This window comes from Nothoprocta perdicaria, unplaced genomic scaffold (genome assembly GCF_003342845.1).
Source record: "Nothoprocta perdicaria isolate Ctin4 unplaced genomic scaffold, notPer1 scaffold_270, whole genome shotgun sequence".
NCBI lineage: Eukaryota > Metazoa > Chordata > Aves > Tinamiformes > Tinamidae > Nothoprocta > Nothoprocta perdicaria.
This window is the reverse complement of record NW_020455500.1, coordinates 812107-834471: the sequence shown is the minus strand read 5'-3', so window position 1 is coordinate 834471 and position 22365 is coordinate 812107. Positions and strand designations below refer to the sequence as shown.

Below are 22365 nucleotides of genomic sequence, written 5' to 3'. Positions count from 1 at the left end.
ATCAAGTGAGATCTAGATGAGAGGTGCACTGAAAAGCAGCAGTTCACAGAAACAGGAGGCTCTAGGCCGGTTCCAGCAGGAGACAAGTTGTTACCTGTTACCCATCTGCACCAGCTGTAGCACAAATTAGTAAAACTGACACTCCTTTTAAATCACAGTCCTTGACCTTCTGTAGAGACTTGGGATGTTAGGTAATATTAGTCTTGCTCCTTCAATACAAAAATATTAATTTACATAGAGGTCATGCCCTTCATGGTACCACAGAGTGTGAACAGAGATGATAACTTGAAGAAAAGGGAAAAAGAAAACAAAGAAAGGAAAAAAAGCTGTTGTGAGGCCCCAGAACATTTCAGTAATCAAGTATGTACAAGCCCTTCACAAGGCTCTCAACTCTGGGTGGTTTCAGTCTAACATTGTGGACACAGAAGCACTTAAGTAGAAGATCTATACTTACCTGGGATTATTTTTGCTGAAATAAACTTAATAATTGCTTAAAGTTACAAAAATAAAGGTAAAAGCCAGGAACCCAGAATACTTTTCTGATAGCAGCACAGTAAGGGCAGTATAAAATGTGAAACGCTGGTCAAATTGGTCAAACTGGCAAACCAAAGCTTTATTTTTTTTTGTTTAAAGTCTTTGCTACAGTACCTAGGACTGCGCCTCTATACATAATTAACAATCATTCCTGAAAAATCTGTATTTGGCACCAGTTTGTGTTTACCTCAAAACATTGTTGGGAGGATTAATTTCAAATCAAATTTGGTTTTTCAACAGAATAGGAGCTGCCATCATGAAGCCAATTAGCTGAGTTATTGGAGAAGCTAAAAACAAAACAAAACAAAAAAAAAGAATCCTTATCTAAACCAACACATTACAGAAAGCTCCAAAACAGAGGTCAAACATTAAAAGGCTGATATAGGCTCAAGTGGTTTATAAAACCTATAAAAAAAGACTACACCAGCAAATATGCCCTTTCAGTCCGCACAGTTTAGAAGTTAATGCAGGGAGCAACACTCGCTAGCTGGAAATCTTGTCATGGGAGAACCACACACATACCAACGGGAGTACCCAAAAATCAAATGTTTAAAAAAGCTCCAATTCCCAATCCACATTAGAGGAGAGAGATTCATAGGAAGATTGAATCAATCCATGAAAACATAATTGGTTGGGCAGTTCAAACTTCCCCCACCAACCACTAAGTCTCACGTACATACAGCACATGTGCATGGCTCAATCCCATTCAAATTCCTCATGGAATAGAAGGATCCCAGGCTCTACAGAGTCTTTCCCTATCATGCAAGAAATTTGTCTGACTGTGCTCTAATCACCATCATGTATCACTTCAGCCACGGAGTACCAGGCAGATTAAGTAGAAATGCACAGTTTTTAGCTCATCATCTCTGCAGAAGTGTTTGAGAGGCTCAGTTCCTGGAGAGTTCTGGGTGGGTGCACAGACAGGCTCTTCATGCAGATTCACTGGCCTCTACTGGCTTAATCATGTGGTCTGGTTTGTTGCCAGCAGCATAGTGATCCCACATCTGAAGATAAAGCCGCTCCAGGTCCATTGTATATTGTTTGGTGTTGAACAAAGGACTGGATATTCTCTGCTTCCAGACTTTGCCACGTATTTTTTTCAGGCTACAAAACAAGTTAAAGCAGTCAGGAGAGGTTCTATGCATTTTGTGATACTGTTTACTTTCTGAAATCTGCTATCTCAGCCAATCCAGGACTGCAAATACAACTGTTTCAAAAATATCTACTACTCCCTTCCCCCAAGTTCCTGCTGATGTCACATATCTTCATCCTTTCTGACACAGACCACCATTAACACTGGCACTCAAACATCCTAGACACACGAACGAGGTAACTTGTTGCCTACTATCTGTCCTACAGTAACATTTCAGTGTGTTTTTAACTGGCACTAAGTGATAAACACTTAATCCTCCATTTAAAAACAAATCAAAGCTCGCAGCAAACTTCATCTTTCCAAGTCTGCAAACAAGCAATTTCTGCAGAACAGGCAATAAGTTATTATTTTGTGCAATTGGGAGCATAGATGACCACTTACCATCAACACACAAGCCAAGTTAGATGTAAGGTAAACTCTAGGGAACAGTCATCCAATTACCTCAAATATCTAAGTGTCTGCAAGATTAAAGCTATTGACAAATCCTACAGCTGCACCCAACAACCCAACAATTGCTCATGTCACCTTGTAACACAGCATAAGTTTACTTACTATTCCAGATCAGTTCCCAGTTTCACAGCAATATCCTCATACTCCTGCCTGCTTTTTGCAATGAGCTCAAGACAACCGAGGCAAGTAAGCTGGGAGGCAGCAACTCGTGATGCCAGAGTCTCACCTGGAAATATAAGGTAGGTAAGAGCAGTCAGCTTACCAGGTAATGAATGACTGACTATGTAAAGTTACATTCCTTTCTCCTCTTCAAGAGGAGGAAAGACAATTCCTCAGCTTTTCTGCATTAATAGAATGTTTTTTTTCCTTCATAAAAATGATTTTTTAAAAATTTTTACCCATTATCGCTGTCCAGGTTCCCTGCTGTCTTACCTGGCATAGTGACCATAGGAGTCCCGGCCCAGAGTACGTCCATCCCAGTCGTGTGCCCATTGCAAAGCGGAGTGTCTAGACAAACATCAGCCAACTGGCCTCTCCTCACGTGTTCCTCTTTGGGGGCAACAGGAGAAAAGATGATTCGGTTTTGGGAAAGACCCAAGTTTTGTGCGTATTGCTGAATATTGGGTTCTCCTACAGCTGGGAATCGCAAGAGCCACAGCACGCTGTTTGGAACTCTTTTTAGGATCTGCAACAACAGCAAGAGGCAAATACAGGGAAGAGGTGTCAGAAACATTTATTTTTCTGAACAACAGTTAAGAAATTGCTACGGACAGAGATTAAACAAAAGACATAATCATTCGATATTTGGATCTTCTAAAGTATAAGACAGGAAAAAAAGAAAATCACAATTTGGAGTACAATAACTAGCACTAGATTTCATCACTCAAAGAGCCAACAACGCTGAACAACTGTTCCTACAGTACTTAAAGAGGCAGTCCTGAAATTTGGAATGTTATTTATATAATTTAATTGTGCCGACTAGAAGACAACTTATTTCACAATGGAATACATGCATATTCAAACTACTTAAAATGTCATTTTCACTGACTAAAAGTACAGATGTAATCTCAACTCAATCTAAACAAAATTCTCTATCCTAATAATACCAAGTCCCACAACACAAGCACCATTAGGATTCAGATGCTTCCCAGTTACTGTTTTTTCCAACAGAACCATCAATTTGAAGTTTTTCCTTAGCAGGAAGCTTCTGCTGTCTTCAAAGAAGCCTGACCAGATACACAGGTACTCACATTAGCCCACATCTGCAAAGTGGAAGGGTCAATCTTATAGAGCTGATTGAAGTTACAGTATACAACAGCATCCTCTGGTAATCCATACTGAGAACGAGTAGTAACAATGATAGTTCGTGGAACTTCTTCTCCAGTTGCTGCTTTGTTGTTAATCTAAGGGAAAATAAAGGTTGGTATCATGAGTTGTTTTAAGCATAAAGGTTTATTTTGTGTAGAAGGCCTACCAATCCTCTGAAAGAATAACTGGTATTTATTCATCTATCCTTGTGCATGCTTTGATGATGCAACTACATTGAAACAATAGCCTGAGCATTTTCACGCCCTGGCTACATCTCCCTGCAACTCCAAGTAACTGTAAAGACAAATATATAGTGGCATGGTGCCCATCCTTTCCTTCAGGTCACTATACTAACTCCTGAGAGCAAAAATGAAATTAAGATTTTAAAGGCAGGAGAGTAAGAAGCACATAGATATCAAACTGTTCTTGTTTTGATTTGAATAAAAGACAAAAGGCACACAACAGCAATGGAGTTGATTAAGACTGAAGATAGTAGTGAATAACTGATCATGACTTTCAGGAACTGGAGTTATTAATAAGCATTCTTAAATGATTGATCTTACAGCCTTCACAAAGAAGGTGAAAAACATGATGTAAAGACTTAATTCTGCAGTTTAATTCTCTTTGTGTTGAGCCATGGTAGGATCAATTCAAGGTAGAAGAAAACTTGCCTAGCTGTACAAGTTGATACTTACAGCCTATATATACAGTAGTCAATGTATAGCCTATATATACACGTGCATTCACAGAAACACTTAAAATACATAAGCTTATCTCACTACCACTGCTGCCAGCCAAAACAAATGTTCTGTTCACAGGCTTGACATTAATGAGAACAAGTCACGTCAACGACTGTATTAGAACACAGAGCCAGTACATTAAAACTGCAACGACAAGTTGACAAGACGTGCAAAGTGAGCTAGTTTCAAGAGAAGTAAAAAGTGGTGACGTAGATCCACAGCAACGAGGGGCCTCAGACAAAATACACAGTTCCAGGCACGTAGGCCCAAGGAAGCTGATAACAAATTAGACATAGTACAAAAGATAATTATATTAGTGTGATCAAAAGATGGAAATCCTGTTTTACAAGGCCATCGAGAGAGCCTAGATTGTTTCTCTTGTGGCAAAGATACAAGACAGGAATTCTCCGTTTTTCTAAAGGGACAGTAGTTTCAGGAAAAACAAAACAAAAAACTAGTGATCTTACTGACCAAATTAACACAAAACCTAATACCAGTTTATAGGGAAGTTCAGCTGTGCCCAAGAGAACTTAGAAAGAAACCAAAGCACAAGATTATGGATAGAAGAGAAGTAATCAAAGCTCTCTCAAATGAAGACAGGGAAGGAAAACAAAAAAGAGAAAAAGAAAAGAAGGCTCTTACAGGTTCATAGGACTGTTCCACAAACATCAACTTAGGGTTGACTTTTAATGTGAAACTCAAACAATGAGTCAGTTTAAAATGAGCAAACAAAAAGCCCACAACACTCAATTTTGTTTATTTTTTAATGTGTTTATTTTTGTTTTTTTTTAAAGTTTGTTTATATTTTAATAAGTATGTTTGTTGTTTTTATTAAACAATTTATTTATTAAACATACTTATTAAATAAGTATGTTGTTTTTATTTTTTAAGTTTGACTTTGTTCTGACTAGCCAAGATATGCAGATACACGGATACATATTTTCAGATCACATACGACTGCGCTAGGAAACAAAACTTCAGGCCTTCCCTACCAACAGATGGTTAAAAAAAAAGAAGTCTTTAGAAGATATAAAGATACAATAAGGCGTTGAGTAAGCTGAAACAGAACAAAATATAGAACAAAATGACAACTTTCATTGTATTAACCAACAGATTTGTTCTAAAGGAGGGCAAATAAATAAATAAATGCAACTGAAACCAGGCGGTAGTCCACAAATACGCCTACAATGAACAAAACAGTCTTACCTTCCAGCTCTAATCAACCAGCTTCTCTCTATATACATTGAGACAGATGGTTTTTCTGGACTTTAAAAATAATTTCTTTCAGTACAAGAACTGATCAACACGACAGAAGTTACTGTTCTTTGTTACATTAAAACATACAGATACATTATAAAACTCACACATGCCCTGAACTAGCTCACCTGAGTAGTTGCTAGTCCATTACTGATGTTGAATCCATTGATTGTTATCTGAATTTGACCACGATTTATCATCTCAATCACAGCTTCTGCAATTGTATTCATAGGAATGACGGGCATACTGAGGGCAGCACTGCTGTCCGCGTTGTCTCCACTATCAGGACACTTCATCTAAACAAACACAAACAAATATGTAAAAGCCAGCGACAGTATCCTTATTCTCTATAAACACCTGAAGAAGTTATTCTCACCTTAACAATTTTGACATCAGGGAGGCTGTCAAGGAAAGCCTTCAAGTCAATGCCATTCAGAACAATTCTGTTATCATAAATATGACCATTGGACTTGAAATCAATGACTGCTTTTTTCTGTTTAGAGAGATAGAGAGAGGGAAAAAAAGCATCTTTAAAATGTTATAAGATCCCTTACCAAACACTAAGTGTAATTTTGTAAAGACAGCTAGGGAAAACAACAGTTAGTGGTATCTAATTGTCTTGCCATCCCTATCTTCCCACCTACCTTCAGATGAGGAAACATGTTGGCATGGTCTCCAATAAAGAAAGTGTTTGGCATGTAAGCTAATTTCTCAGAATACTGCTCAGCCACCTCAACTGGGGAAGTTTCTTTATCAGTGATGATATAATCCATGAACAATGCCCCGCTGGTCCCAGGATACCCTAGCCACATCGCCTATAAAACAAAAGCAAGAATACCAAAAATAAACCAAGTTAAACCAATGTATACCAACTTAAATTTTCTACCCACTGATTCAAGTGTGTTCTATTTGCCTCATATGTTCATTGCTGACAAGTCTCTCTCCTTTACTGATCAACATGAGCCTTCAAACTTAGTTACCTGAATAGGTGCTGGTCTCAAGGCAAACAACTCATTGCGGGCGCCTTTTGTGTATCCATTCATGTTAATGAGAATGTGTATTCCATCCTGGTGAATGCGGTCTGCTGCTTTTCCATTACATGGTATCTGAATAATAATTGGGGGAAAAAAAAGGTTATTTTTATGTTCAGTCTTTCAACAATAGTTTAGTGACTGGTATACCAATGAGCAAGTATCAGTAGCATAATGCAATTTAGGTGAGACTTAAGTCTCGCCATTCCTAGTTTTATGGACATATAAATAACTAATTCAAGATTAAATTCAACAAACAAAATCCAAACAAACAGTTTAGGCGTAACACTAATATACAACCTTCAAACCTCAAATTCAAGACTAATCTCAGTCCAATTCAATAAATCACCTCAACTAAAAACTACAGGCTAAGATGTTTCATTTTGTTTTTCTAAATAGTCAGTGCATTAAAAGAGCTCACCTGAGATAAATCAACAAAATGATTTGCTTCAGCCATCACCTTTACACGGAAGTTTGTACCATCATCAGGACTCAGGGCATAACAGAATACCTAGAAGCAGCAGCAGAAGTTAGATATTTGTGACACTGCACCAATAACACACCTTTGTGATAAATGTATTTTAATTACAACAGTATGTATTAGCAAAAATTAATGATTTTAAAATTTAATATTAGTAAATCTTCTGTCATAAAAAAAATATTTATTGATGTGGCTTTTATCAGTTGAGAAAGAAGCCAAAAAAAGTAGTGTTGGGAACACGGGATGTTCACATCAGGCCCTAGATTTATCTATTTCTGGTACTGGTGCTAGGCACTGCATCCTGCAGAGATGCATATCATGTTCCCATCAGTGCAAGGTTTAGTAATTTTAATTAAAGATCTGCATAAACATTAAACTCTCAAAGAACATTCTGTACAGGATAACTGTGAATTCATAATTAATGAGAAACGTAACTGTGACTCAGCTTGAGCAGGTAAATTAAGTCTTAGGGAAGTTTTTTGAAGAGTTTCTTAAGGAAGAGTGGAAAGAGCACAGAACTGATCACAAAACACTAGATGTAGGGAAAATCTCAAAACTTTTCACAGTGGTAAGCAACTTCCCCTGTCTTGCAAAACAGGAGCTTGAAACCACCAATGAAGCCTAGTTGCAACTTCATTCCCCTAATTTAACATATCTGTAGGTTTCAGCAGGCCATTTAAATTTTTACCTCAAATTTGTCTGAATTATGCATTCCTGGGATTGACTGCATTAAGTGGGAGGTTGGATGGTTTCCAAAATCAGAGCTCACGTAGCCAATACGAAGTCGACCTTCACTGGCCTTCAAATCCTTCGGATGCTCATATGGTGGCTTGTGAAGAACATTTATCTGTCAAGAAGACACGAAACTCCTTAGAAACCTGTGCACCAAAATAAATGCTGAAGAGGGTGCCAAGATCATCACGAGCTTGGTGGATTGATCTTACCCCACATTCAAATAAGCTGTGGCATCAGTTATTTGAAACTCGCAGTATGTATATTCCACTGCAGACAAATACAGTTTTCACAGAACATGCGAGTAGCTGCCACATGCCCACGTTTAGTCTAAGACAACCACCGCTACTGAAAGCTGCTGTCCTTTCTGCTTTGCTAACACTGCATTTTTGGGGAAAAAAAAATATCTCTAATTATTAAATATAACAGCACACCACTATGATCAGGAAGCTCTGACATTAGAAGCTACTTGCCAGTAGATCGGTATTCCTGTGCAGAATCACAGCCTTTCTGTTCTTCTGCTAACTTCTGCAGGCATCAGCTTTTTGCCACTACCATCAATAGAATTATCAGGCTACAGAGACTGCTTTTAGTTCAAGGCACTTTGAAAGCTGCAAATCATCAGTGCTGAAGTCTGAGATCACACTTCATCACTTGTGCTAACTAGACCCCTCCAATAGCTTCAGGGAACTTTCAGTTCTAACTGGCTACCTGCTCAAACAGTCTATCTCAACATACACAAGTTTGATGATTCTCCATCTGAAGAAGAAAAACCACATTTCTATTTTATTTTAAGAGAGGAATTTGCCATTAACTGCAATAAGACTACTGGTAGCATAAGGTGCTCTGGCATCTTGTGGAAATAAGCATGTCTTGTGATTTCTTACCCTTGTTAAGCTAAACACATTAGTTTTTGGAAGAACCTGTGCTACAGTATGCCAAGTACTCCAAAGTAGAACCCCAGCACATATTTGAATACTTCCCACTGTGCTACACTACCCCTGTAAGGCTGCTGCCACTACCACCAAGCAAAGAATCTTGGAAATCCCAAACTCAAGCAAATGAAGTTCTCATGTTCTGACAAGGATTCTCCAGATACGAGGTCAGACTCCAAACACTGGAGGCTGGAGAGGAACAGATTTGGGGAAATACTGACACGCGGCTGCCTAATTCTTTGTTACTATTACAGGAAGAGTAATTCTTTCACTCTGGACTGCTCCAAAACACCCCTCGTGTACTCTGCAAAACTAAATGAGTGAACACTATGCTTTAGCTCTCTATATGTCAATAGCTCAGAAGCCTAAAAAACACTAATATATTCAAAAATAAAATCTGCTACTCAGCTATAATGAAATCGACAAAAGCACACAGAGTAATTCAATCACAGTACGCTTGTGTAAAACTCTACCTTATCCAAGCAGAGATTTCCATGTCTCTCAGCAATAGCCTTCCTGAAACTGTGAGAAAGGGGATACAGCATGCTATGATGAGGGTGGACAGAAGGCAATCTGTTTTTCTCCAGCTGATCAGCTACAATGCTAACCAGCTTCTTCATTCTTTCATCATAGTCTGTCCAGTCACAGACAATCTAGAAAGGGAAAATCAAAAAGGGTAAGTGAAAAGTAATATGGGAACAGCTATATCTGTATTCCAAGTTGTGACCAGCATTTCTTCAACAAATGACAGAAAACAAACCAAATTTGTAATTTTGTAATTACTGTGATGAACCGTACAATCCTCAGCTTGCTCATTTACTTGATTGCTTTAAGTACTTAAGCTTATTTGCTGAAGAAGGATCTTCAAAAATTAGAGACCCATTTTCCTCACCTGTAAGCAGTGGGCCAAGTTGCAGTAGGCATCTGGGAAGTCCGGTTTCAGTTTCAGAGCAGTGCGGTAAGAGGCAATGGCTTCTGGTATATTCCCTGAATCCTGCAAGAAACAGGAATGAGTCAGCAGATAAAAATATATTCAGGGTAAGTACTCACAATGTCCCATCACACTGTAAAGAGTGATTCATTCGCATGTGCTACCTTGTGAATAGAGGCCAGGTTGCTGTGGGCATCGGCAAAAGCTGGGTTTATCTGAATGGCACGCGTGTAGCACTGTAAAGCTCCCTGCACATCCTGCATTTCCTTCAAAGTATTTCCCATATTGGAGTAAGCATCTGCAAATGTGGGACTGATTCTGAAAACCAAGAAAACATATGTCACGAGCAATAAAAGACACTTCATCATTAAGGAACCATACCTCAATTACTGTCTGGTTGGCAAAGCAGCTATGTGAATTACAATATGCCACTGTAAGCCATCTTCCGTACAGATCTACGGCACTTTTCTGTTATGAAATATTAAAAATAACAGAAATTGAATCCATTTACCTAATAGCCTCTTTGTAATGCATCAGAGCTTCCTGTAACTTTCCTTGCTGCTGAAGAACACTTGCTAAATTTGAATGTGCAGCAGCAAACTCTGGGAACACCTGGAAAGGAAAAAAAAAGTGGGATTTATCTCTCAAAGCCAACAAGCACAAATAGGAGAGTAAGAAATGCAAAAAAAATGTTTTGGACAATACAGCAGTTTCTTCCTCTTTCAACCAAAAGGGGCTGTTAATACAGCCTGTGCTGTATTAACTATAGATCTAGCTGTACCTCAAGAGCTTTCCGATAAAGGCGAACAGCTTCTTCAATGTTCCCTTGCTCCCGCTTGATGTTTGCTAGGTTATTTAGAGAGTCTGCATGTGTGGGACAGAGTCGAAGAGCTGTGTTGTAGCACTCTTCTGCTTCAGCCACCTTGAGGGGAAAAAGATGGAGTAAAATAAACAAGGCAACTGCCTAATTGGCAGCATTTGCTGTAAAATCACCCCTTATGAGAAGTTATTCTACAAACATTTCAAGAGGTTCAGACTAGAGATGTCCCTTATTATTCTTCCTGATGAAGAAGAAAAACACACAGATGATATCACATTTTAATAAAGCCAATAGTTGGCATATAAAATAACTGTTAATTGAATTTTTTAAAATTCAGACCAAAGGAAGAAAAAAATGAAAAAATAAAAAAAAATAAAGAAAATAATAAAGGTACTCCTTACACTGCCTTTCTCCTTCAAGGCATTGGCCAGGTTACAGTAGGCATCAGGGAAGTGGGGCTGCAGTTCAATGGCCCTCCTGTACGTGTCTATTGCCAGGTCTATCAGCCCCTGCTCGTAATACACGCAGGCAAGGTTTCCGTGCACGACGGCATGATTTGGACTCAAACTCAAAGCTCGTAAGTAAGCTGCTACAGCTCTGCAACAAGAAAGTCAAGGTTAATGATCACCTGCAAAGTTATCTTGTACACTTACCTCGTTCATCAGAAGAGCTATATAAAAGGAAACAAGACCTTCAAGAGAAGCAAATTAACAAAGATACACAAAATCAGTTAAAATGATATTACACTCTTATGTCGTGTCCCTGCATAACCCTTCTTCTCCCAAATGGAATCAGTACCAGCTTATTCTGATTTCCCACTAGAGAGAATAGTGCAGTTCATGGCATATCCAAGTGTTCTAAAATGGGATTTTTTTCTTTCTCCCTAACTGATACTGTATAATGATTAACTTAAGTGATTAACTTAAGTCTTCTGTGAGAGAGGTAAAGTTTTTTTTGTGTGTGTGCTTTAAGCATTCTTCAATGCTAGGAAAAGCATGACATCTTGGCTCCAAGCACTTCTTTTTTCAAGCCAGGTCATTATTAGATTATAACAATATAAACACTGCTCAGTTTAATATTATTACATTTCTTTATTCTGTTAATCTAACAAATTTACCCCATGTACATCTTGTATCACCTTGTCCAAAAATGGATCCTTAATTATCTCCATCTAACAGCACCATACTTCTGTGAATTGCATTTGTCCACAAGAATCACTTAAGGAAAAAAGTCACATTAATATTTTTTAATTAAAAAAAGAAATCAATAAAGTATCGTAAATTCCAGAATAACTAGTGAACACGTCCTTGTTTAGCCCTTTAATCTGGGGTTAACACAGAACACTCTGAATGATTTAGAGTGGATATGCACTACAGCTACTTAGAATAATTAACCCATTCCCTGCAAGACTTTATTAAATTTTGAGCCACAAGCCCCAGCTGCCAGGAACTGTAATTCAATTAACAGACACATCATGGTACATTGCACAGAAAACAATACAGTCTGGATCTTTTACAGAAACAAAACTAATATTCATGCATTAGATGAGATGTCTCAAAACAGGGTGGCTTGGAAAGAGGGCAACAGTACTGCAGCAACACATAGTTACCTGATGGCTATCCATAAGAAACACCTCATCATTATTTTTCCCAGCCTTAATTTCAAGTCTGTTTTCAATGCCTTCAGAAAAAGTACATTCCACAGGATGTTTCAACTCCAGTATCCTGTTCTGTATGTGCTTCAAAGTCATTTGCTTTCTTACCTTTGAGCAGTGGTCTTCCCTATACTGCTCAAAGATTTCCTATCAAGAACTCCATTTATATCTTGATACATCTGACAGGCTGCTGACAGAGCAACACTACTTATTTACTTACCTATCAAATATCCTTGCCTCCTTCAGGACATTCCCCAGATTGATGTAAGCATCCAAAAAATTGGGGTCAAGTGTTACAGCCTGAAAATATTTTTAAAGTAACATCTTTGAGCATTAATGCAGAAACACTCTCTATGAAACAAATGTTTTTGTTTTAATGACAAACTCTATCTGTAAATATTTAAGATTCTAAGCAAACTAGTGAGAAGGAAAATTTAAGTTAAACAAACCAACCATATATGAGTTATACTTTTGCCTACTGAATGAATTCAGTGCACCTGACAGTTTTTTTTCCCCTTTTAATTTGTACAAAAGGCAGGATATATTCACATATCTGCTTACCTAAGTCAGACCTAGTTCTCTCCAAAGTCATGGACAGCAGAAATGATCCCAACCCACACTGCTGTTACTACCACAGAACAACACGTTCCATGTTATATTCATCATCCCTAACCAGCCACTCATGCTGCTCTGTCTTTGTTTTAGGGGAAAGACCCTGAGAAATTGATCTGCGGACTTTTTCTATTGAAAATTAATGTTTTCTAGCTTTAGCTGTTCTAGAGGAGCAAAAGAACAGCAGATAAGTCATGTGTGTGAAATATATTTGCAGCCACTTAACATTAAAAAAAAAAAAAATCCCTAGAGAAATAACTAGAATATGGCAGGAGGGGAGAAAACGAGGGCAAGGGAGAAGGTAGCGTTCATAAAAAAAGCTAAATATTTTTCTGTAGATCTGTAAATCTTAGATACCAGGAAGAAAGCGCCCATCACAATTTATACCTGGTTTTAGGTCACTTAGAAATCAGCAGAAATAGAATTCATATGCTAACGAGATAATAACATGGAAGGATTAGACAACACATGGCAGTAAGACTTAACCATATTAATCTGATCTAGAAAAGTCTGAAACACTAATGGTGAAAAAAAAAATTCTGGAGAAGAGGAATTAGGGTATCCCTGTAACTTGTTCTCCTCAGTTACCCACAAGGAAGCAACAATACCTGGAACAGGATTGCAATAAAAGAGAGATTTTAAAACAGAGTTGTTGCTTTTACACACACACACAAAACAACAAACATACTCAAACACTATTCCCACCAGAATTAGATTTTAAAAATTCTATTCTGGAAAAGGACTGTAAAGCAACTTAATGAATTTTCTTATCTTTGACATGTGTGTGAAGTCCTTAGGGCAATTCTAAACATATCTCATTAGTGGCATACAGGCAGTCTGAAACATCAGGAAGTAAAAAAGGATTAACACAAGACGTCAACTAGCAGGACTATAAATTCTCTGCTCATCAAAATACATCTGCCATCTACAAAAGTTCTTATGCAAGTAGGCAATTCAAAAATACCAGTAGAGCTGATGGGTTTAATTAGTTACCTTTTCAAAGTGATGAATTGCAAGCCAGATTTCTCCTTGGGCATTGAAAACACAGCCAAGATTACTCCAAGCCACTGCAAAGTTTGGTTGAGTCTCAATTGCTTTTAAGTAACAGGCCTTGGAACAGTTAAAGAAGAGAGATACAAGGGAAGGGGAGTATTTGTAAAAAAGAAAAAAAAAATAAGAAAAATAATTGTTAGTATGCCTTCTCTAACCAGCCAAAAGTGACCCTGCAGTATAGGCTAGCTTGCGCGAAAACTAATGCGCTGCAAACAGCTGTTGATCCTGCGCCAGCGCAAACCAAAACCCAGGTGCAAGCCCACCATTTTTCAGTTATGCTGGTAACAAATAAACGCTCCTGCAGACACCAGGTAACCTCAAAAGCAGCTTTAGAAGTTATTAGGAGTACTTCGGCAGTTATTTGCCACCACTGAGCGTGTAAAAATAAAAAAAAAAAAAGGAAGGAAAAAAGAGTGCCTTTCTGTAACAGAATCTCTTAAATGGTGTAGTATTCCTACAGGAATAAAAAATTAGAAAAACTACTGAAAGAGAGACGCAGTCATTCTTCCGTTTTTATCGTCCTTCTCAGGAGAGATGATGTGCTCAATCTTATTTGCCAGCTTCTTCGGGTACTTTGTATCATCTACAGCCTCAAAACCTCAAATGACAGGATTGCATGAAGGTTTAGGTCCCTGTAATGCAAGCGCAAGAAATCGCTGCGCATCCTAACAGCACGGCGCCACGCTATCGCTGCGAACTGCTGGGCTCTATCGACTGCCCCTAGGTACAGTGAACGGCCAACCAGAATCATTAATCTACCAGACAGGCCCGTACAGAAACTTGAACGTCAAATTTGATGTCTGGACTCGAAATGCATTACAACCCGATTTTATCCAAAAGGCTACAGCCTGGAGCTTAGGCAGTCACCCAATCAGAGATTAATCATCTAGTCAACCGTTCACAAGGGCTTCATCGCACGCATTGCGCGTTACCGCTGCGCAGCCTTTGCGCTACTGCAGGATCACAGCGCATCATCAGAAGAGCAGAACGCTGCAATCCAAACAAAGAAGAAAAAAGGAAAAAAATGAACAACCAGAAGAGTTAGAAGCTTTTACTATTAACTATCTCCAATTACTTCTTTAAAAAATATCTTAATTTACTTTTATTTTATTTCTTTGAAAGAATTTGTGGCTACTAGTATAAAACATTTTTACATTACTTGCTTGTAATTAAATATTTTAAGCTGTTTCTGAAGCCACAAGACAGAAGATTCAGGCATGGAGGCAAATGGTTTTGCTGTGGCAGTTACAAACCCGTTACCATATTTCTCATCATGTGACTTTTCGGTGCGTTCCTTGCTGGAAGAGGAGGAGGAGGTGTGTGTCTGCCCTAGATCCAGGCCTCGAGCTCCCTTCAGCGAGGCACCTTACGCATGGAATAGGAGGTTTCACCCACCTGAAACCTTCTAAATACAATATCAGTGGTGAAAAACCAAAAACAAGAGAGAAAATAAAACAAGATCATTAGTAAAAGTTCAACAAAGCAATTGCAATTTTTTTGGATATGTCTAACACATGGGAATGAGGACAATCTGTCTGTAACAAGGGAGACATGCAGAAGGGAGAGGGTTAATCAGGGCAATTGCATACAGCAGGGACTTTTTTTTTTTTTTTTTTGGAAGAAAGGCTCTGAAATATCTACAAAGTAATTAAATTTTAGTTCAGACTGTAAGGAATTTGCTGGCTTGATCTTTCAAATGGACTGATAACCAAAGAAATACATTGCAATTTACTCAAGATGTTTTTCTGGTTTATTAAGTTCTCACAAAACGGAATAACACTTTCAAACTAGGTGTCTCCAGAGCTCTGAAACAAAGAAGTCAGCAACCTAAGGCAGGCGCAGTGTCTTGGCCTATACCAGTCACACTAAAGCTGCAGTGAAGTGCAATTCGTGTTAGCTGTCCGCTTGGTGGGCTGAGAACCAAGTGTCTCAAAGACTGTTCAAACTGTAAACGCTGCTTCCAAATATTTTCAACCTGGATCTGACCAAATGACGCTGTTCTAAAAAGGTACACACATCCAAGCTGTTTGAGAAATCAAAAAGGAAGAAACTTTTGACCCTGCTTTCCCATTACCCCACGAAGAGCTAATCCCTCCCCAAATGGTGCTGCAGCCAAACAGACAGCTACGCTGTTCATACACTCCACTTTTTAGCATGCGCGTGGGGCTTGGAGTGACAGACGTGGAGTCCAGAGGCTCTCTGGGTTCTCCACACTCCTCACCCCTGCAGCGCGGACGCGTAAGGTGGCTTGTAACAAGACAATTTCATCGCGCAATTGAAGTTTTAACTTGCCAAGAACTTGAAACTCATCTTGGTGTTCGAATTCTCAGTTTAGAAAACACAGACTGCTAGAAGCCACCTTTCCACTACAGCAAGTTTTCTTTCGATCAGTTCATTTACCGAACAAACCAGCTTTGTCCTTCTGATTTCTTTCTTTTGGGGAAGGGAGTAGGGAAGACATGAAAAGTTATTCGGGGGGGTTTGCATACTGCAGCTATTGATCATTTAATAGCCTTTCTTCCACTATTGAGGGAAGGGAAAAGTTAAAGAATAAAAATCTTTAAAAGCCAATATTACAAGATAACATTTGGATAAGTTTCTTCTCCACTTACAAGCCACAAAGGACTTTAGAAGAGCAGCATTTTCAATAGCACCTGCATCGTACAGGGATCTCGAGCTAATCACAGGCTCTCTGCTTGGCACCAGCAGGCAAGCCTCAGATTTGAAGCACTGTTACTTATTTCCAGATAAGAGCTTGGTGGAGCCCCTGCCCAATACTTCAGAATGGTTTCGGATAGTCTAGTTCAGCAGAAAGACTTGGTAATGTTCCATTTCTTGATTTAAACCAACTTTTAAACATGGACATGCCATAGCTTGCCCTGCTACTACTCTGGGGTGTTTCAGTGCCTTCAGTTTTCAGCAGTTTCTCAGACTGTCTGTAGATCAACGCAGATCTGAAGACTTGGTGCAAAGTTCAAGGTTTCAAAACACTGTCGTTTAAATGTATTCTACTGAACACCTACCTTGGCTTCTTCCAAGCGACCCAGGGCTTTGAGCAGGTTCCCCAGGTCACTACGAACACAGTACAAGTCCTAAAAAATCAAATCATGCCATCAGCACTTAAACTTCATGACTTCACAGGCACCCATAAGGTCTGCACAGAGGCCTTACAAAGTTCTTAGGTTTGCTGCTTTAAACTTAGTTAAGAGAACTAGTTATTGGAATCCCATTTCAATTATGAATGATTTTTCTTGACTATTACTGATGACAACTGTATTGATTTTAACACTGCAATAATACAATCATAAAAAAATAACTTTTTATTTTTTCCATTTTTTCCATTTCTACCAACAGCAATGAAAAAAAGTGTCTATCTTAAACAAGACATATAAGAACATATCTTCTTTTACTATTCCTAGCACTCGTTGAACCTATTTTTCATTCCCCTTTTCAGAGGAAAAAAAGACTTTGGAATGCTAAACCAATGATGCTTTGTAAGTACTTCTGGCAAAACACTGACACTTATCCACCATACTCAGTATGACTATACATGCACATAATGCAAAATAGGTAGAAGCTATCAACCTAATCCAACATTTGTTAAAATGTAAAATCAAAAGTTACAACCAAGAACTCCAAATAATATATCAAATACCTGTCTAAGCATAGTTAAATTGAAGTAAGAGTTGCAACTTGTAAAGCATAAATCAACGTTTCTATATATCTGCTCAGTGTGGAAATCTAACCAATGAAACTGCAATCATCCTTGGAATTATTGATTTCATAAAATGGTACCCAATGATTTAAGATTTACCATTGTCACAAATCTTTACAGATACACGCTATTTCATGCATTTTTAAGAAAAGTATTAAGTAAACATTGAAATTTAAGGTGGCCATCTTGGGGGTAAAGGACCACTTGCTGTTCTCTTTTAACTAATGACTGGAGTTATATAGTCTTAAATCTTCCCACACAAATGGAAATGGGTTACTTGTCTGTCCGTCCTGGGGCAGCAAAGAAGCATGTGCAGCTCTTCCATAAAGCACAGTGTTACTTACAGGATTGTACTGAAGGGCAGACACATAGGCCTGTACTGCTCCTTCCATATCACCTGCAGCTACCAGTGCAGCAGCCAGATTAATATATCCATCAATGAAGTCAGGTTTGAGGCGCAGTGCGTGTCGGTAATGTTCAATAGCTTCTTGCAGTTGTCCACGTTCCTTGTACACATTGCCCAGGTTTGAGTAGGCTTCAGCCAGCAATGGATTTTGTTTGATAGCCAAAGTGCTGAAGTGAGCAGACCTGGAGAAAATAAGACAAATTTTTAAAAAAAGGCAAGACTTTGCCTGTCTACTTAATTGGCATTCACATTTAAGTAAGACAAATATACAGCCAACGAATCTGAAATTGCAGAGAGTAGCTTTAATTTTGTCTAGCTTCTCTTGAATTCCCATCTCCCTTCCCTTTTAGATTCTACTAAAGACAGACACCTCTAGTTTCCTAATAAAATCATTTTTTTTTTTTTAAACAGAATTTTTCTCAGTGGAGATCAATACTGAGAGATACAAACTACAAGTAAAGCTTGACAAGACCCTCAAGTGTCCTACCTGTCCAGTCTGCGACATTGGAAGTGAATGGAGGATAGCAATAAAAGCACACCAGTATTATCAGGCTCTTGTCGCCAAAGCTGCATGCAGTGTCTCTCTGCTGCTTCAAAGTCTCCTGCCTGATATTCACGATGAGCCAACTCCGCTAACCCTTGGAAGGAAAGCATACGTTTCGTTGGTTCTGGAGAATCACCAAGACATTTAAGGGGGGAAAACAAAAAGTTAGATAATGGAAACTAAACAAACAAAAAGTTTAAAACAAAAACAAAAAGATGTAAAAAAAAATAAAGGATGAAAATGCATGAAATTACATAACAAACTACAGCATGTGACATTTTAAACTCTCAGATCTTCATACCGTGCAGTCATGACATTTCTAACATTGCAAGTACAATAGTCCATGACCTCATCGGTTAACAGCAAGCATATAAACACAGAGAGCCACTACCAGTTAATCATTTTCCATGAACCTGAAAAATATTCAGATTCCGGAAATAACAGCGTACTTCGGCTCATAACACTAAAAGTGCTAGTAATAGAACAGTGAATCTACTCTCTTCCCCAGCTAAAAGTTCTATGCTTTGTAGTTTTAAAAACAAAGCCTAAAAATTACTAATTGACAAATGAAGGACAGTAGACAAGGACTTCAAAGAACTCAAACAAAAAGGACTCAAAATTTTGCTGTACCAGGAGATTTGTATCATGTGAAAGCCCTTAAAAAGAAGAAAGGAGGAAGTGTAACACACAACATTCCTTCCAGCTGCTATTATCTGCTATGGGCCCATATATCCATAACTTGTCAAAATTCTTAAATCAATAACAATTCTGGCCTTGGAACAACCGCTGCAATTTTGACATTGTTGGCCTACCAAAGCAGTCTTCAGAAAGGGCAGCTTATAGCATAGTGCTAATGATATAGTCACAGAGAACCAAAAAAAGCTTAAGTAAAACATTACCCATCTTAAGTAACTTTCTCTTTTGTAAGAACTGTCTTACAAAGTACATTTCTATACTAGAATACACATGTGCGTGTGTTAAGTGTAGCTTGCAAGGGAAATAGCATAAAAAGAAGGATCTGCCCTCAAACTGCATCTTTATATCCATGCAAAATTACTTTTAATAATAAAGGCATAAAAATATCACGTTTCAACTACCACAAATTTCTCTTATTTGCCCTTCTTCAGTCCACAACCACTTTTAACCCCTTTTATTAAACTATACTTCCCACCACGACCTAATGAGTTTTACATTTTTGATACAACCAAGCACAGATAAATCCTTCTTAATACAGGAAAATTTGCTAACACAATAGAAGACTAATCACAAGGAGATTAGGTACAGAAATTTTATCTATGTTTAATGGATTCGAGATTGATGGAAACCATTTAAATGCTTTTTAAAAATTAGCTTTTTAAGCACTGTTGGGTTTTGCAGATGATTGCAAAGACTGCAGGACCTGACTAAAGCATCGTTTCTGTTGGTGTTGAAAACTTTTATTGGTTCAGGGTATATCGAAGGTAACTCAAAAGACTCTTTAAGAAATACTGACCAGGAACCTTCGTTTTTTTTGCCAAGGAGCCTAAGCTTGAGAGCTTTCCAACCCCAGCCCATGGAAAAAGTGGACTTCTGTATCTGCTTAAACCCTCTGAGGGTAATCAGATACAGGCGTTATTTAACACGAAAATGACAGCCTCATCTCCCCAAATTAGCAGTGACTGACAAGTAATAACACGAGTGTACACACGCACTGTTCCTCGCCTTCCTTCTGCTGTTAAAGATCACACATGTTTAGCTCATCTGACACTTGCTGTGTTTTCAAGTTCTGATGATGCTGCAAAAATCAAGAAGCTCCAAGGCCTTAAACCAGCAATCTCTTTTTCAAATAAACTCCAACGGTGTTATTAAATTCAAATACTAATGCAAGAAAGCAAAACCAATTCCCTCTAAAATTTAGGCTTCAATTCTTATCATCACTTTGAAAGAACTTCCTAACTCATCGACATGCTCTGCCTGTTTAAGTTAAGGTAAAAAGAAGTCAAATTTACAGTTGCAATGGCAACAGAAAGAAAATGGAACATAAAAAAAAGAAAAAAAACATGAAGAAGAACTGTTAATGGATGGAACAATGAGTAAAACACCAGGATTTCTCCCATCTTTGGGATCTTTTGTCCCTTTGCAAAGCAAACCCTGTGAGTGGAGATGAAGCAAACCCATCACCTGCAGCAAGACAAGGTCCACCTCCCTGCCCAGATGCATCTCAGCAGCGATCCTGATCCTCTGGAGAGGCACACAGGAGAGCGGGAAGCGGAAAACTACGGTGGACTTCAAAATGAGCCCAAGGTTTAGCAGTGCTAGTAGAGAAGAGAGACCGTAATACCCAAGGAATCCATTATACTGCCACACACAGTTGCTCGCGGAATCCATTTTAAAGAAAATAACTCCAGGGAAAGAGTCACAGCCAAAGGGAGCCCTTAGCAAGCCCTGCAAACCTTCACCTGCAATTTTATGTGAACTTGTGCAGCTCTGCCAGAGGGTGTTACACCTTGAAAATTACGACCTTGGGAAAGCACCGTGCGCGCTGCAGCAGTGACCTTTCTTGGTGCTTTTGGAAAACCCATATGGAATCATCACCGCTGCACCCGAGACAAGAAAGTCTCCAGGAGCAGCACGGAAGCACTCGGTGTGCATTCACACCCACCCTTGCTCTGGGGTGGGATGCAGGCGGGAAGAGCTGCTACCTCCACAAGGAAGGAGGCGGTGGCCAGGAGAGGCTCCTTGAGGGGCCGTCTGTCCTTGTCACCTCCGCAGCACGAGGCCTCCAGAGGATGCTGCAGAGGAAGGGCCACGGGGAGCGCTTCTGGCCACCCCTTCACCACCACCTCCATAGCACTGCCAGTTCCCTCCGCACCGCTATCACTCCTGCTGGCATCACGGCTCTTTCCCTGCTTTGCCTTTTTTCCCCTATTTTCCTAGCATCCTGCTTCACCTCTTCTGTAGCCAGAAAGGAAGGAAGGGTCTCAAAGCTGCCAAGTTCCAGCTCACAGAGCTGTGTTTTCCTTCCATCCTTTCAGGATGCAGGGTCCTGAAGGGAAGGAGGGAGGTTTCACTGCCCACCCCCATGCTCGGCATCCACACACCGAGAAAAGCATCCTTCCCAGCAGGAGCAGCTGCCTCCCTCACCGGGAAAAGTTGCCCTGCCAGGCCTTTCCAGAAGGAACCCTGGCAGAGCGGGAGAAATTCCAGAACAACCTCTTTGTATTTTAGGCCATGCTTCCCTTCTCTCGCGTCCCCTGCGAGACGCTAATGGCCGGATAAACGGAGGCACGAGGAGCCTCCCGCTGTCTCCGGGGGCAGCGCCGCCCCGCGCGGCCGCCGGGCCACGGGCCGGCTCCCCGCTACGGCCAAGGGCGGCGGGAGCCGCTCCGCGCCGCCGCTTCTGGAAAGTTCCGCCGGGCGCCGGCCCCGCGGAGCGCCGCGCTGCGGGCGGCTCCGGCCCGCGCCGCCGCCGCCGCGGGGGGCGAGGGCAGCGGCCGCCCCCGGCCGGGCCGCGGCCTCCCGGCGCGCCCGAGCCCGCCAGGCCGCGCTACCTGTGCTGTCAGCCACGTTGCCCACGGAGGTCGCCATGGGGGCGGGGGGCCGGCGAGGCTCGTGCGGAGGCGGCGGTTGGGCGCGCAGCGCAGGGGGCCGCGGGGCTGGGGCACGCGGGGCAGGAGCGAGCTCCCCACACGCTCGCGTCGCGCTGAGGCGGCGGCTCCCGAAATGGCGCTGGCGGCGGCGGAGGCAGCGCGCAGCCGAATGGCCGCGGCCGGACCTACCTCCGCTCGCGAAGTAGTGCGGGCGGAGCGAGAGCGCGGCGCTGCACGGAACCCGCGCGGCGGAGGGATCCGCGCCGGAACTGCGCGCGTCTCCTTCCGCCGCGCTCCGCCTGCAGGCGGCGCCGCGTGAGGGGGTCAAAGCACCTTTTGTCACTGCGCGTGTCCTTCCGCGCGAAGCCATTGCGACAAACGGGGGGGGGAGTGCGCATGCGCGCGGCGCTGCCCGGCGCCATGAGGCGGGCGGCGGGGTC

The 22365-nt window shown here is 40.6% G+C and overlaps 1 protein-coding gene across 3 annotated transcripts; it reads right to left on the bottom strand.

The window, feature by feature from the left end:
- Positions 1-16: 16 nt before the first annotated feature.
- Positions 17-21952, bottom strand: OGT (O-linked N-acetylglucosamine (GlcNAc) transferase). 3 transcript variants are annotated; one of them, XM_026040930.1, is made up of 22 exons: positions 21887-21952; positions 18300-18480; positions 17751-17994; positions 16715-16783; positions 13632-13748; positions 12247-12326; positions 10774-10969; positions 10334-10474; positions 10064-10164; positions 9717-9870; positions 9514-9615; positions 9095-9274; positions 7643-7801; positions 6895-6984; positions 6423-6548; positions 6087-6257; positions 5819-5935; positions 5571-5738; positions 3388-3540; positions 2570-2822; positions 2240-2363; positions 17-1638 (listed from the first exon to the last, which is right to left on the bottom strand). In XM_026040930.1, exons 1-22 carry the CDS (start codon positions 21921-21923, stop codon positions 1464-1466), a joined length of 3138 nt encoding a protein of 1045 aa, XP_025896715.1. In that variant the 5' UTR covers positions 21924-21952; the 3' UTR covers positions 17-1463. The 3 variants fall into 3 exon arrangements, with proteins under 3 accessions (XP_025896715.1, XP_025896716.1, XP_025896718.1); XM_026040931.1 differs by having other exon boundaries at positions 1189-1638; positions 18300-18450; XM_026040933.1 differs by lacking the exons at positions 16715-16783; positions 17751-17994; positions 18300-18480; positions 21887-21952 and adding an exon at positions 14952-16297 and having other exon boundaries at positions 1189-1638.
- Positions 21953-22365: the final 413 nt, after the last annotated feature.

Coding starts and splice junctions, on each gene's coding strand:
- OGT (XM_026040930.1), bottom strand. CDS start 21,923: ATGGCGACCTCCGTGGGCAACGTGGCTGACAGCACAG. Junction 6,549..6,894: donor ATTTTGTTGATTTATCTCAG/GTGAGCTCTTTT, acceptor ATTATTATTCAG/ATACCATGTAATGGAAAAGC. Junction 5,739..5,818: donor CTGATGTCAAAATTGTTAAG/GTGAGAATAACT, acceptor GTGTTTGTTTAG/ATGAAGTGTCCTGATAGTGG.